General features: G+C 43.7%; 1 protein-coding gene across 4 annotated transcripts in view; it reads right to left on the bottom strand.

Annotated features, from left to right (window-relative positions):
* Positions 1 to 272: 272 nt before the first annotated feature.
* The window catches only part of etnppl (ethanolamine-phosphate phospho-lyase), a 55491-nt gene continuing 38918 nt past the window's right edge, over positions 273 to 16845 (bottom strand). For 3 of the 4 annotated variants that reach the window (XM_041196638.1, XM_041196626.1, XM_041196631.1), the window contains 5 exons: positions 13679 to 13833; positions 10586 to 10675; positions 9794 to 9924; positions 5146 to 5240; positions 273 to 667 (listed from right to left, as the gene is read on the bottom strand). In XM_041196638.1, coding sequence (XP_041052572.1) covers positions 479 to 667; positions 5146 to 5240; positions 9794 to 9924; positions 10586 to 10675; positions 13679 to 13833 — 660 coding nt within the window. In that variant the 3' untranslated portion in view covers positions 273 to 478. Of the gene's footprint in view, positions 668 to 5145; positions 5241 to 8921; positions 9606 to 9793; positions 9925 to 10585; positions 10676 to 13678; positions 13834 to 16845 lie in introns of those variants that run through there. The other variant, XM_041196643.1, reaches the window with a different exon arrangement.

Here is a 16845-nt window from a genome sequence, read left to right on the forward strand (position 1 = left end):
AACAAATTCACAGAACTTAGGACAGCCAGTCTTGCACAGGAACAATGATTTCAGCACATTTACCAGCAGCATTACTAATAGTCTCGACAAAATGGTTCTGTAAACAGACAAATTTCTTTCGAGAAAAGATAAAATCTGTTCAAATTCAAAATATACACCAGGATTTTCCTGGGGGGGTTGGAGGGTTGTTGGGGGGCTGGCGGGGGAGGGATGGTTGGGATTGCTGTCCCCTCCTGAATGGGTGCTATGGCTTCAGTACAAACCGAGGATACACCACCTAAATGGCTTCTGAGCAGGACAACCCAGAAGGAGATTCTCAGCAATAGATAATAGTCAGTGTGCAAACCTGTTAAAATAGAAAAATTCTGTTAAAACTCAGTCTGAATGATGCATGTAACAAAGTACTATAGACCCTTTCATATTGCAACCAGAATGCAACAAGCAAGGAAGATCACATAAAAATAACTGGACATGCACTTCACGTCCTAATCCTTTTGCAAGACACAGCACCATGCTCACTGCAATAGGAACTTTGTTGTTGTCCACAAGCAATTGCGTTGTAATGGCTACTGTTTCCATCTGGATTCTCTTCACTCTGTAAAGCCTCAGTAATGTGGAGCTCATTTATGCTGCTGTTGTTCAGTTCAGAAATGCTGGCTTGAAGAGGCTGTTTTAAAACACAATCAGAAAATCAATGAACAAACAGGTTTTTCTCCTTCACCACTCACTCATGGCAAAAAATATGTTCAACAGTGACACAAAGAAAAGAAAATTTGCCACACCCTCAACTTTTCTGACTTTTTAATGCCTTGGGTGAATGACTCCATTGGCCAACCAAACTCTAACTACATGCCTTCCTATGTTCTCACCTACTGTACAGCTAACAAACTTAAAACCCATTAACTATTTACATAATAACTATTTACAGGTCAAGTCTCTCAGGAGGCATCATTTGACAGGTTCAGTGCCGTAGCCCAACAACCTCGGCTGGTGTTTCCGAGACCTCCTTTTCAGGGGCAGTTGTCCACTATGACCCTCAGTGGATGATTTCACTATCTTCCGGGTGCAGACACTTTCACTCCTGTTGCCTCTCCTCTCCAAGCTGAAATAGATAGAGGGCAACAAGCACAAAGTAATACAGCGATGAGCTACATGATGTGAGGAGAGAGAGGAAAAGGAAAAAAAAATCTTTGTTTTCCTTCCTGAGGACTGTCAATAATTTATCTTTTTCTTCGTGTGTGTCTTTTTCTTGGGAGCATATCTCTGTCTTCTCTTTAATTTCGCTGTTGACTGGACTAGACTCAGGCACGAGCTGAACGTGAATGTGCTCAGTAATTGGGTTTTCTGACAGCTCTTCTGAAATTCAGGGCTTTCTGCTTTAAAACTTCAGGCTTTTATGCAGCTGCTGCTTCAGCTCTTCCAATTCTTTCCTGTTCTCATTAATAGTTTCCTGGAGAATCGCATATCATTGCCCCTTCTCAGCTAATTTGTTCCTTAACTCAGCCAGAGACAGGCTTAACTTCCTTTTCTTCTCCATATCTTCCCTGTGGCAAAATTGGGAGTTGATTGAATTTTGTAATGCACGAAAGTCCTTTGATAGGTTTTCCATTTTCTTTCGAAGGATGCTGACATCAATTTGAACTCTGTCCCGGTGTAACACTTCTACAGGCTTCTCCCGTTGGGTCTTTGCATATTCATTTTTTCTTGCACCACTTCTGGTTTCGAATTGGGAACTTAGCGGGCCCTCAAGTTTTATCCCTCCCAGCCAGTTCCTTCCGAGGAGACTCAATCCCCTGCCTGACTCCCCTGCCTAAGGGCAATTTTGCAGACTGTTCCTCATAATGCACTTTGACTTGACATACCCCTTTCACATTTATTTCTTTGCCTGGGTATGCCCTTTGTGTCTGAAAATTCTAACTTCAAAGAATGGGTTCCTTTACTCTAATAGCTAAATGTACGCTCTCAAATAACGGACATCAATGCTCCAGTATCAACTTCCATCTTAATGGGTTGTCCATTAACTGTAACAACTACTTGGATTGAATCTACCTCTTTGGCTTGGAAAAGACATTTTTCTTACTTTGATCGCACCCCCACTTGGGAGAAACATTTCAGCATCTCCTCTAAATTAGTTACGTGTTCTTCGTCAGTTTGTCCATTGACTAAGATAGAATCCCGGTAAACAATGACATGGGGCAGTCCGTGAAACAGATTTTCCATGGTATGCTGGAAAATAGCACATGCCAATGAGACCCCAAAGGGTAGTTGAGTATGTTGATACAATCCTGATGTGTATTGATGGTCATGAATTTCCTGGAGCCTTCTTCCAACTTTACCTGTTTGTAGGCATGGCCCATGTTGCGTTTTGGATATGTGATGCCCCCTGCCAATTTCGAATATAATTTTTTAATCTTTGGTATTGGGTGTCTATCAAGTTTCGCCACTTTGTTTACAGTTAACTTATAGTCACCGCATAAGCGAACACTTTGGTCTGGCTTCAGTAGGTGGACTATGGGTGCTGCCCACTTGGAAAATTGCACCAGTTGTAAGATACCCAACTTTTCCAGCCTGTTTATCTTGGTCTCGATCTTATCCTGTAGAGCATAAGGGACTGGTCTGGCTCTGATAAATCTGGGGGTTGCGTTAAGGTCCATGTGGATTTTGGCTTGTAGCCCATGAATCCTTCCTAGCTTGTCCCTGAAAATGGAAGCGTACTTTTGTAACAATTCCTGTAAGTTTCTCATTCTGATTTGAAAAATCTCAGCCCATTGCAATTTAAACCTTTTTGAGCCAGCGCGACCAATTAAGCTGGGACCCACCCAACTATTACCATAAGGGGTAAATTTGCAGACTGATCCCCATACTCAATATATCCTTTCCATTCTTATTTCTTTGTGCATATGTTTTTAATTTAGTGTCCGATTATTCCAAACTTAAAGGGATGGACTCCTTTATTCAAGTGTCTGAGCGTTTGTTCTCCTATGACAAGCATTGATGCCCCATTATTGACCTCCATCTTGATGGGCTGTTCACTGACTCTAATGACTACCTGGATTGGCTCAGTTCTACCCACTTTCAGACTGTATAATGAATAGATGTCAGATTCTGTTTCCTCTGGTTCTTCAATGAGACAGATTTTGTGATTTCTACCTTTGTTTTTAAAATGCTGTCTCAGCCTATCTTGACAGTGCCACATTATATGACCATTGTGGTGGCAGAAAAAGCATTCAATATTTCTGAACTGTCGATCACCTGCAGGCTGCCTAGATGCATTTCTCTCATTAATGTCATGGGATTTTACTGTAGTACTGTTGGTCTTCAATGGTCTGTACATAGAGGGCATTCCCCGCCTTTCTGCCTTTTGTTATCGGCCCTTCCCACCCGACAAAATGGACGGTGCCATTTTGTGCATCTTTAATTGCCTCTGAGTCTCTAACAGCGCTCTCCATGGCTGTTACCAATTCTAATGCCTTACTGAAGTCTAGATTAGTTTCAGATAGCAATCGCTTTTGAATAGCATCGTCCCTAAATCCACACATCAATCAGTCTCTCAACATGTCATTAATTGAAACTCTGAACTCACAATATTCCATTAATTCCCTTAAAGCAGCTACATAGCCAGCGATTGTCTCTCCTGGAAGCCTATTCCTTGAACTGAATTTAAAACGCTGCATAGTGATTGAGGGTTTTGGCTTCAGGTGGTTTCTTTACAATGTTTACTAACTCATTGAAAGTCTGTATCGGGGTGTTAGGTGACGTGAGGCTGTGGATCAGCCCATATGTTTTGCTCCCGCTTGTGGACAAAAGAATCACCCTCTTCTTGTCCTACCCCATGATGTTGTTAGCGGTAAAGAAGAACGCTGGGTGTTCAACGTAATGAGACCAGTCATCGGAAATGGGGTTGAATGGTTCAAGATGCCCAAACTGTGGCATACTCGATGACTAAGGAGACTGCGCTTTCAAACAGATTTCAAGATAGTGGTGAGGTAACGTAGCTGGCTTACCGCAGCTTTCTTGATTGCTGTCAATTGATTTGATTTATCTTCATCACCATTTTCATATTTTTGGTTATCAGGTTTGCTTTGTCCGGTGAATGTTAGCTGTGCCCTTGATATTAGCACTTTAGTTAGTGCTTGAAACAATACAGGCAGAGAGACCGATTAACTGAACAAACACTGGTAGTTTATTGGAACTAAGAACAGAGCACTAACGCCAATGCGCTTCTTCAATCACCTCCAGCTTTAGATTTCCAGTTACCCAAGAGGCTGCTGCTGTGTAGCAATTGGTCAATACAGTCACATGGTCAACTAACTACATTCTCTTTTAAGGTACATAGCACTCCACTTTACCACACTGACCCTGGACAATGAGATATCATTCAGAATCATAACTGACCCTGGACAGTGAGATATCACTGAGAATCATAACTGACCCTGGACAGTGAGATATCACCGAGAATCATAACTGACCCTGGACACAGATCTCACCGAGAATGATAACTGACCCCGGACAGTGAGATATCACCAAGAATCGTAACTGACCCTGGACCATCAGATATCACCGAGAATCATAATTGACCCTGCACAGTGAGTGTTGTGTTCTCACCGGCCATCCACAAGTGCTCAATCTTGTTGCCGGGGTGGATGGGTGGCTGTAATTGCTTGTGGGAGATGTTGTTTGAGTCTAAACGGATGTAGCTGATTTAACTCTTACCAAGCTCAGAGGTGCAGAAGCCAATTTCAGTTCCCTCACCAGTGTCCTGACTGACATCACAGAGCAATGACTGAACTGGGAAGGCTTCTTGGTTTTCAATGGCTCAGCATCAGACCACGTGATCTACAATATGTATGATAGGATTTAATTTTATGCATGCACATATTTGGTGTACCACACATACTTATGTTAAATTCCTAACTGTGTTAGGACTTTAAACCCTTGTAATTGGGATAATCCAAATCCGTGCACAGAATACATGGGATTCTAAACTTCACTTGGCTTATGCGGTTGTGTTTTGTTTTTTGGAAGCAAGGTTGAAAGTGATTAACCTGGACCCAGTCTCAACTCTAATGCTATCCTTGTCCTTAAATTCTCATTGTATGTGAATACCCAAGAAGATTTTCTTAATGAAAATAGGAACTCGCGTGCCTTTCTCTTACTGCCACTGAGTGTTAAGGGTACTTCATTGTCCACTGGCTTCGATTCCTCATTTGGAACTCCCACCCCAGTTCCTTTTTCGAGATCTATAAACGTAAACAAAAAAAAAGTTGCTAATTTACAAATGTACCACAAAAGGACAGGGAGATGAGTTGCGCTATTAAGCCTGGTTCATCCTAATATGGTGCATTCCACTCATTTCCTGGCAGAGGCAAAACAAAGAAGAAATAAATGTAGATCAATCTAGGAAACAGCTATGGGAACTTTCTCTCTGACTGAGGCCAACGAAATGAACTTCCAGAGTATGTGCAGACTGATAACACCAGTATCAGTTAATCTACCTTCCTTCTGTAACACAAGAAGATTTCTTGTTGCCAGGGCTGGAAAATTGCAGTTATGAAGAAAGATTGGATAAGCTAGGGTTGTTTCCCTTATTAACAGAGAAGGCCCAGCGGTGACCTAATTGAGGTGTACAAAATTATGAGGGGCCTAGATAGGGTAGACAGGGAGGACCAGGGGACATAGATTTAAGGTGTATGGTAGAAAGATTAGAGGGAATGTGACGAAAAACTTTTTCACCCAGAGGGTAGTGGGTGTCTTGAATTCACTGCCTGAATTGTTGGTTGAGGCTGAAACACAACTCATTTAAAAAGGTACCTGGATATTCATCTGAATTGTTGTAACCTGCAAGGCTACAGACCAGGTGCTGGGAAGTGGGATTAAAAACGAATGGCTAGTTTCTTTTTTCGGCCAATGCAGACAGGATGCAATGAATGGCCACTTTCTGCACTGTAACCTTTCTATGGTTCTTCCACTCAGAGACTTGTAACACTCTTCTGAAGGCCTTTAGTGCAGTGAGTCCACACTCCTAATACTCAAAGTGTTGCAGAGATTGATGACTTTCTGTTAAAAGAAGTATTTCCTGGTACCTAACCAAACCATGTTTTTGCAAATTTTACTAATAACCTTTGGTCCTCCCTTGCCTAACTATCTGAAATAACCTCTCCACTTTGTTAAAATAATGAAGGAATTGAATTTCATCAATCTCTTTCACATCTCTTTGAGCTCTACACTTTTCCAATGCAAGAAGTTTCAGGTCACCAAGTCTATTCTGGTAACTAAGGACACTTTAACTACTACTTGGTCCTCCTCTGAACATCTTCCAGGGCCTCTGTGGCCACACCGTGTGGGGACCATAACTGGACACAGTTGGCTGGATTTTTCCAGCCCTTTGGTGGTGGATTGGGAGGAGGGAGGGCTCATAATATGGTGGAGGAAGGCATTGGGATGGGAGCCTGATGTCTGCCCTCTGCCATGGTATATTGTCAGTGGCAGGAACCTCAGTGGTGTGGCTGCCACTGGACGGTCAATTGAGACAATTTACTGGCGTCAGGAGTGGTCACCACAGTGTGGGGAGACACTGAGTAATCCTCAATTGGATGACACTGCCAGTAAAATTTCCCTCTCCCCAGGACCCGCAACCTGTCAACACAAGGTTGGCTCCCACTTTTGGTCCCAGCGATGGACTTCTCAGCTCCTGACAAAATTCAGTCCAGTATTTTAAATGTAGCTGGACCAAGCCTCATAGCTGATCAGAAATATACTACCAGTTTTATATTTATTTGTTCTAGTTACGCATCCCATTAATACTTTTGCAATAGTCTTATGGCATTGATCATGGAGACTAAGATTCTAATTTTCCATGAAGGAATTCCCACATATATATCTTACCCTGACAGTCTCATCCAAATTCTTAAATAGAGATGGTGAAGAGCAATGAACATTATTTAGGTCCAGTGGTGACTTCTCAAGTAGAACCATTACTGTTCTAACTAACCTCTATCTACACAAATGTAAACAATTGCTATCCAACCGAATATGTGTCTGCCAATCCTATTGACACAACCTTACTTGGTATCCTTTCGTGTTGCACTTTATCAAAGCCTTTTGAAAAATCCAGGTACACATTCTGCTTACACATTAGAAAGCTGTTATTTATTTCAGGATTTCTTCCATTACAGTTTAAGCATTTTCCTTTATCTCATGTTGCAACTTTGAACGTCGGCTTTTATTAATTCAAACTTTTATGCATGACTTCTATGAATCGGTGATCGTGTGCTCCACAGGACTGCAGAATAAAACCAGGAATGCTGTTTTGAAGTAATACCCATAATAATGCATGCTTAAGTAGTTTTTATTATCACTTTTGCTGTATTTTTGTGCTGATGATGGAACATAATGCTGGAAATGGAACATCTTCCCTTTGGGGTATTCAGCATCAACTAGGTCAAGTAGGGCAAAAGTTAAATGAATGAACCTCCTCTGCCTCGAAAATGTGTTTTAACACCCAATGTCACAACATCACCCCAGTGTATTCAAAAAGGGAGGGAGACAGAAAAAAAAACAGGTAAATAATATTCAGCTCCTCTATTCTTTCTGCCAAAGTGCCAAAAACTATAGGCCAGTTAGCTTAACATCTGTCTTTGGGAAAATGTTGAAGTCTATTATAAAGGATGTAATAGCAGAGCATCTAGAAATACATAACCTAATCAAGCAGAGTCAGCATGGCTTCATGAAGGGGAAATCATGCCTAACAAATTTACTAGAATTCTTTGAGGAGGTAACAAGCAGGATAGATAAAGGTGAACCAGTAGATGTAATATATTTGGATTTCCAAAATACGTTTGATAAGATACCACACATAAGGCTACTTAATAAGATAAGAGCCCATGGTGTTGGGGGGAGTATATTAGCATGGATAGAGGATTGGCTAACTAATAGAAGACAGAGAGTTGGGATAAGGGAGGCATTTTCGGGATGGCAGCCTGTAACTAGTGGATTGCCACAGGGATTCAGTGCTGGGGCCTCAATTATTTACAGTATATATTAATGACTTAGGTGAGGGAAGTGAATGTACTATTGCCAATTTTGCGGATGACACAAAAATAGGTGGGAAGACAAGTGGTGAGGATGACACAAGGAGTCTACAGAGAGAGATAGACAGGTTGAGTGAGTGGGCAAATATTTGGCAGATGAAATATAATGTGGGAAAATGTAACATTATGCACTTTGGCAGAAAGAATAGAGGAGCTGAATATTATTTAAATGGAGAAAAACTGCAGAAGGGTGCAGCAGAGAGAGATTTGGGAGTCCTTGTGCATGAATCCCAAAAAGCTAATAAACAAGTTCAACAGGTAATAGGGAAGACAAATGGAATGTTGGCCTTTATTTCAAAGGGAATGGAGTATAAAAATAGGGAAGTCTTGCTAAAACTATCCAAGGCACTAGTTAGACCACACTAGAAGGAAAGATATACTGGCATTGGAGGCAGTCCAGAGAAGGTTCACTAGGTTGATCATGGGTATGGAGGGATTTTCTTATGAGGAGAGGTTGAGTAGGTTGTGCCTGCACTCATTGGAGTTTAGAAGAATGAGAGGTGACCTTATTGAAACAAATAAGATTCTTAGGGGGCTTGACAGGGTAGATGCTGAGAGGTTGTTTCCCCTTGTGGGAGAGTCTAGGACCAGAGGGCATAATCTCAGAGTAAGGGGGTGCCCATTTAAAACAGAGACAAGGAGGAACTTCTTCTCAGAGGGTAGTCAATCTGTGGAATTCTTTACCGCAGAGGGCTGTAGAGGCTGGGTCATTAAGTATATTCAAGGCTGAGATAGACAGATTTTTAATCAGTAAGGGGATCAAGGGTTATGGGGAAAAGGCAGGAAAGTGGAGTTGAGGATTATCAGGTCAGCCATGATCTCATTGAACCACAGTGCAGACTCGATGGGCCGAATGGCCTACTTCTGCTCCTATGTCTTATGGTCTTATGTGGCGTTATCATTTCCCACAATAACTATCCTTATGGTCTCCCTGAGTGAGACCCCCAGTTCAGTGTTTCTTTGGGCCCACATCCACCAGGGATTGAATTGACCACTGCCCAAACTTATTTTACATTTGGTACTTACAGTCTGAAATGGGAGATTTGCATCCCATCATTTGCACTAGATTTAGATACAGATGTCAGATTATATTAGGCCAGTATCTTAACCCCACTAAATCACCTAGTCCTTTCTTGGTAAGGTTTTTAAAATACTTAGAAATATTTAGAACCAAGGGTGTTATGGAGCACAGTCCTCCACAAGAATGAAATGGGTACACCTGTCATAATGTGGAAAAGGGTAGAGTTTGCATCAAAGTCAGGTAGGCATACAATACTCAAGGATGAGCAGTCACCATCAATAGGAAGAGGGGAGAACTCAGTTATTAGCTTGTATCCCATTTCCCATCCTGGTCTTAGAGCAAAGGGAAGTTAGGCAGACATGAGCTGGAACAGAGGGCATCGCGCTGGAATACGAGTACTACCCTTTGTGAGACCGAAATTATACATGGTGGATTGGATATCGATCTGGGCTTACGTACACTCCTGATGGTATTTTTGGTGTTTGCAGTTCAATCTGGAACAAAGAAAATGTTGCTCATAAAAATGGGATCAAAACCAACTGGAACAGTTTTCAAAATATGATGACCCTGAATTTCATCAAACAGAATGCATCAGTGTGGGTGGGAGCCGTCAGTAGTTGATCTGCCCCTTTACAGTGTATTAGTTAACGACAGTGGTTCATTTTCCTATAGTGTAGCATACCTGAGAGAATTCCATCTATTTTCTCTACCACAAACTTAGCATTCTCCATAGTAAAACACATTGGTGGTTTGAATTTCAGAATGTTTCGATGGGGCCCGTCAGCACTCAACAATACATTTTGTTCCTTAAGCCTGTGGGAGTGAAAAAAAAAGGATTACTGCATTGACCAAGGAGCGACTTTCTCTTTGTAGCCTTGTTTCCATCTGTAATAGCCTTGTCCCTAGCAAAACCTTCACTCTCTTTGATCTTAGCCATACTGTCCTCCCTTGTACATCCAATTTCCTTCTCTCAAATCCAAGGAACACCCAACAGGTCTAGCCATCTGATTCCCCCATCCCGGCACAAGCAGTGAGTTACAGCGGGGCTCCCTTTTGGCACCTGAAACTTGCTGGTGTCACTGAAACAGGGAGTAGAACCTGAATTTGGTTTGGGCCTTACTCCAGCACAAGTGGACATGTGGAATAGCATCTCCATTAACTTTGCACCCAGAATGGTGGGAAAATATTCCCAGGACCCAGACTCCAAGACACCCATTGACTGTTTCAAAATATCAGCTCAATCTATTGGCAAACAACATTCTGGATTGAGAGCCAAAGCATGAATTGAAATTATCGATCGGTGCTGCTGACATCTGAAACAAGAATCTATCTTTCAAGTGCACACTGACCTTCTGTGCCTTTCAAATCTTTGCTGTTTAATTTCACACTTTCAGGCCTTGTGACTTTGTCACCTCTGGTTTTTCAATTAACAGTCACAAAAACAAAGGGTTTTGGATGCCTGCTCACTCTTTACCTGTAGATTATATATTGTGCTTCTGCCATGGCTGGTGTTCTCTTCTTACGATCTTTAACCAGGTCAATTCCAATAAACAATCCTACGCCTCTGCAGTGAAAGAAATATTAAGCTTATTAAAGAAACAAAATGTTTAACCGCATCCTCAAGACCAGGGCCTGAATTTTTTGCTCATGGGATGCGTGTGATCAGCGGGCCCAAGAGTGGCTGGGAACGGGACCCCCAACTGCAATTGGGCCCGGACCACGATTTCATACTGGCTGGCCAATTAACGCTCAGCGTTGCCAGGGTGGGGGCTGGAAGAGGGCGGGCGATGACGTCACCGCGGATGTGGGTAAGCGCTGTGGGAGAGCGCCCTGAAGGCAGACAGCTGCAGACCTGCAAATAATGAAATAAAGCATAAAAAAAAATGTCCATGCAGCACAATCAGGCACCTGAAAGCATACCTCAAAAATGCTGTCCACAGGTATTTATTTTCATTTTATTTCCTAACGGAGATTTCATCTGTCCCTTGGATGAGGTTTCATGAAAAATGTAAAGGCCACCTGGCCAATTTGCCCGTCCGCCAACCAAAAGGATGGACGGGCCATGAATTGCAGACAATCGCACCGTTAATGGGCTTAACTGCCCACTTAATTGTTGGCAGGCACGCTTCCGACTTTTGCGTGTGGTTGCCAAGCAAAATGTCGCTCAAGTGCGCGATGATATTGGGATGCTTGCCCAACATCATTTCATGCGATTTTATGTCCGATCGGGTCAGGTGTGCACCTGCCTGTGGGATGTAAAATTCTGTCCTAGGTCCATCAATCATTTACAGTCTTCGGGAATTGTATAGAATCTCCCCCCTTGGGACAGCGAAGCCCGTAAGGTGATGGTGATAGCTGGAAACTTTTCACCCCAGTCCCAGGACATAGCTGTAGAAGTTCCTCAGGGCACTCTAGCCCCAGCCACCCTCAACTTCCTCACTGATCTTCCCTCAGTTAGAAAGCCAGGAGTGGGGTTGCACACTATCGATTCCAGTGCTCAGATGCATTCACAACTCCTCGGATGAAGCAGTCCAGGTTTGCCCCACAAAAGGCTAACATCCAGACTTGGTATTGTAAATGCCAAATAACAGCTATGCCACTTAAAACCACCTCCTACCAAAGAAGCCCAGCCACTTCTCCCTTGCCTTCAGCAGCACCACCTTCACTTCAATCAATGCAGCAATGGCTTAGGCATCCCACTGACCTGAAGTCTAATTGAATATCCCATCAAGAATGTAGCTACAAGAACAGAGCAGAAGCTAGGTACTTTGCAATAAGTGATTTCTTGATTCCTTAAAGCTACCATCTGCAAGGATCTAATCAGAAGATTTGATGGAATAGTTGGCTGGTCTGGATGAGCTCGGTTCCACTTAAGTAGCTGGACAGCATCCAGGACAGAGCTAAAAATACCTGGAAAAATGCAGCAGGTCTGACAGCATCTGCGGAGAGGGACACAGTTGATGTTTCGAGTCCGTGTGACCCTTCATCAGAACTAAGACATTTGAAATGAGATAAAATATAAGCTGGTAGAGGGGGGTGGGTGGGACAGGTAGAGCTCAATAGGGGTCACTGATAGGTGGAGGCCAAGAAAAGACTGCCAAAGATGTCATAGACAGAAGGATAAAGGGGTGTTGAAGGTGGTGATATTATCTAAGGAATGTGCTAATGGGGACATAAAGGGTAGCAAGCAGGACAAACTAGCGGCAGATGGCCCTAGTGGGAGTGGGTAGGGGGAAGGGATCGACATGGGCTAAAAGGTGGAGATAAAACAAAGGATCGAAATAAATTTAAAAATAGGTGGGAAAAGAAATATACTTTTTTTAAAATTGTAAATGATTGGAAAATTCCCCAGCCCCACCAGGGCCATCTGCCACTTGCTTGTCCTGCTTGCTACCCTTTATGTCCTTAGATAATATCACCACCGTCAACACCCCTTTGTCCTTTTGTCTATGACATCTCTGGCAGTCTCTTCTTGGCCACCACATATCACTGGCCCCCTATCGAGCTCTACCTGTCCCACCCACCCCACTCTACCAGCTTATATTTCATCTCATTTCTATAAGTCTTAGTTCTGATGAAGGGTCATACGGACTCAAAACGTCAACTATATCCCTCTCTGCAGATGCTGTCCGACCTGCTGAGTTTTCCTAGGATTTTTGTTTTTGTTCTAGATTTCCAGCATCCGCAGTATTTTGCTTTTATCCAGGACAGAGCAGTTCACTTCATTGGCATGGCTGCTACTAGACTCAATATCATTCACGGTCCAGTACATCACTTAGCGATGTGATTTGTTACATATGAAAAGAGTAGCTCAGTAACCAGCAACAATGGCCTCAGTGTTTATGGGGAGGTGGAGAACAAACAGGGGGAAGAGGGGCTGTGCAAGGGCAAGGGTGCAGTTTTGTAATTGGGAACCAGGAAGAATGGATTCCCTCAGGTACAGGAAAATTTAATTGTTGGACGTGATTAACATTTTTTGTCTCAGTTTCCTGGGTGCGTGCAGCCTGATTAGTAGACAGCCTGTGAGGCGGGTAGGTCTTTAGCACCACACTGCAGATGGGGAGGAAGTGAGAGATCGGAAAGACTGACTGGTGGGAGATTGTGGTAGGGAAGTGATTGGAAGGTGACCAATTGCAATAGTAGTTTGGGCTGAGACTCGGGAAGCAAAGGTTGGGGAGGGGAAACAGACTGGCCAAACTAAAATTTAAAATGGAGGTGAAATCTGAATTAAAATATTCATATGAGCTAATCTCCTACTGGCAGTGGGTTGGTTGCCTCTCCCCATACTGCCCATTAAAACAAAAAGTGGGCAGGGCTGAAGCAGGTTAGGGATGGGGTTTGGGATTTTTAACATTTTAGCATTCCACCTAACTCAAACCCTATTTTCTGGGCAGGTTAAAATCACCTGCTCGTTTCCATGAAACTATATGAAGAACGCTGCCACCAGTCACTGGCTGGATTATGTTAAGATTGCACCACAGTAATCTTCCATCTCTTATTTATCCTCTCTAATGGTGTTTAGATTTATTGACATACAGCTAACAATCTCGATTGGCTAAAACATTACCTGATATCTCCAATAAGCTGATGTTTGGCTTGTTGTTCTTTCAGTAAATCCATCAGATAATTTCCTACTTTGGTTGCATTACCACGGAGATCCTCCTTCTCGATGACGTTCAGTACTGCCAGACCAATAGCGCATGAGACTGGATTACCTCCGAACTGAGATATGTACAGGTAGGTTAGGGTGTAGAACTCTCCCCCTCAAAACCAAAATGGAATTTCAAATATACAAAAGCTTTTTCAAAATATTGACGTTAACAAATGCAAGTGATACCTACTTACAAATCTATAGCATTCCCATAAAGCAGATAATTTAACTGCATGAGTACCTGTCGTAGCAAAAGCAACAAAAAGTACCTAACTGCTGGATTACTATGCTAAGCTTCATCTTTTAAAAGTCTTTCAGGGGTGTGAGCATCGCTGGCTGAGCCAGCATTTATTGCCCATCCCTAGTTGCCCTTGAGAAGGTGGTGGTGAGCCACCTGCTTGAACCGCTGCAGTCCATGTGGTGTAGGTACACCCACAGAGCTGTTAGGGAGTGAGTTCCAGGATTTTGCCTCAGTGATGGTGAAGAAACGATGATATATTTCCAAGTCAGGATGCTGAATGGCTTAGAGGGGAACTTGCAGGGAGTGGTGTTCCCATCTATCTGCTGCCCTTGTCCTTTGAGGTGGTAGAGGTTGCAGGCGCGGAAAGTGCTGCCTAAGGAGCCTTGGTGAGTTGCTGCAGGGAAGCTTGTAGATAGTACACAGTTTTCGTTGGTGGTTAAGGGAGTGAATGTTGAAGGAGGTGGAATCAAGCGGCTGCTTTGTCCTGGATGGTGCCAAGCTTCTTGAGTGTTGTTGGAGCTGCACTCATCCAGGCAACTGGGGAGTATTCCATCTTACTCCCTGCTTGTGCCTTGTAGATGGTGGACAGGCTTTGGGGAGTCAGGAGGTGAGTTATTTGCCGTAGAATTCCCGGTCCCTGACCTGCTTTGTAGCCACAGTAATTATAAGGCTCAGTTTCCGGTCAATGGAAACCCCAGGAGGTTGATAGTGGAAGATTCAGCGATAGTAATGCCATTGAATGTCAAAGGGAGATGGTTAGGTTCTCTCTTGTTGGAAATGGTCATTGCCTGGCACTTGTGTGGTGCAAATATTACTTGCCACTTATCATACCAAGCCTGGATATTGTCCAGGCTATGCTGCATATGGACACGCTCTGCTTCAGTATCTGAGGAGTCACAAGTGGTGCTGAATATTTTGCAATGATTAGTAAACATCTCCTCTGACCTTATGATGGAGGGAAGGTCATTGATGAAGCAGCTAAAGATGGTTGGGTCTAGGACACTACCCTGAGGGACTCCTGTAGTGATGTCCCAGGACTGAGATGATTGATCTCCAACAACCACAACCATCTTCCTTTGTGCTAGGTATGACTGCAACCAGTGGTGAGTTTTCTCCCTGATTCCCATTGACCCCAGTCTTGCTAGGGCTCCTTGATGCTACACTTGCTTTTTTAAAATTCATTCATGGGATGCGGGCATTGCTGGCTAGGCCAGTATTTATTGCCCATCCTTAACTGCCCTTAAGAAGATGGTGATGAACTGTTTTCTTGAACTGCTGCAGTCCCTGTGCTGTATGTACAATCACAGTGCTGTTAGGGAGGGTGTTCCAGGATTTTGACCCAGCAACAGTGAAGGAACAACAATGTATTTCCAAGTCAGGATGGCATGTGGCTTGGAGGGGAACTTCCAGGCAGTGTTGTTCCCATGTGTCTGCTGCCCTTGTCGTTCTAGATGATAGTGGCTGTGGGTTTGGAAGGTGCTGTTTAAGGAGGCATGGTGAGTTCTTGCAGTGCATCTTGTAGATGGTACACACAGCTACCACTTTGCATTGGTGGTGGAGGGAATGAATGTTTGTGGATGGGGTGCCAGTCAAGCAGGCTGTTTTGTCCTGGACGGTGCCAAACTTCGAGTGTTGTTGGAGCTGCACTCTTCCAGGCAAGGTGAGAGTATTCCATCGCACTCCTGACTTGTGCCTTGCAGATGGTGGACAGGCTTTGGGGAGTTAGGTGGTGAGTTACTCACTGCAGGTTTCCTAGCCTCTGACCTACTCTTGTAGCCACAAGTATTTATATGGCTAGTCCAGTTCAGTGTCTGGTTAATAGTAACCCTAGGATGTTGATCATGGGGGATTCAGCAATGGTAATGACATTGATTGTCAAGGAATGATGGTCAGAGTCCCTCTTGATGGAGATGGTCATTGCCTGGCACTTGTGTGCCGCGAATGTTACTGCCTTGATGTCAAGAGCAGTCACTCATCTCACCTCGAGTCCAGCTATTTTGTCCATGCTTGGACCAAGTTTGTAATAAGGTCAGCCGAGTGGCCCGTCTGGACCCAAACTGAGCATCAGTAAGGTTATTGTGCTTGTTAGCACTGTCGATGACACCTTCCATCACTTTGCTGATGATCGAGGGTGACTGAAGGGGCAGTAATTGGCTTGGTTAAGTTTGTTCTGCTTTGTGTACAGGACATACCTGGGCAATTTTTCACATTGCTGGGTAGATGCCATTGTTGCAGCTGTCCAGGAACACCCTGGCAAGGGGCATGGTTAGTTCTAGAGCACAAGTCTTTAGTACTATTGTCAGAATGTGGCCAAGCCCATAACCTTTGTGGTATCCAGTGCCTTCAGCTGCTTCTTGATATCACATGGAGTGCATCGAATTGGATGAAGACTGAGTGACTGGCATCTGAGATGCTGGAAACTTCCGGAGGAGGCTGAGATGGATCATCCACCTGGTACTTCTGGCTGAAGATGGTTGCAAATGCTTAAGCCTTGCCTTTTGCACTGAGGTGTTGGGCTCCCCCATTGGTGAGAATGGGGGTATTTGTGGAGCCTCCTCCTCCAGTGAGTTGTTTAATTGTCCACTACAATTCACGACTGGGTGTGGCAGGACTGCAGAGCTTAGATCTGATCCATTGTGGTTGTGGGATCACTTAGCTCTGTCTATCACTTGCTGCTTATGCTGTCTGGCATGCAAGTAGTCCTGTGTTATAGCTTCACCAGGTTGACATCTCATTTTCAGGTATGCCTGGTGCTGCTCCTGGCATGCCTTCCTGCAGTCTTCATTAAACCAGGGTTGATCCCCCAGCTTAATGGTAATGGTAGAGTGGGGAATATGCCAGG

This window comes from Carcharodon carcharias, chromosome 1, assembly GCF_017639515.1.
Source record: "Carcharodon carcharias isolate sCarCar2 chromosome 1, sCarCar2.pri, whole genome shotgun sequence".
Lineage (NCBI taxonomy): Eukaryota > Metazoa > Chordata > Chondrichthyes > Lamniformes > Lamnidae > Carcharodon > Carcharodon carcharias.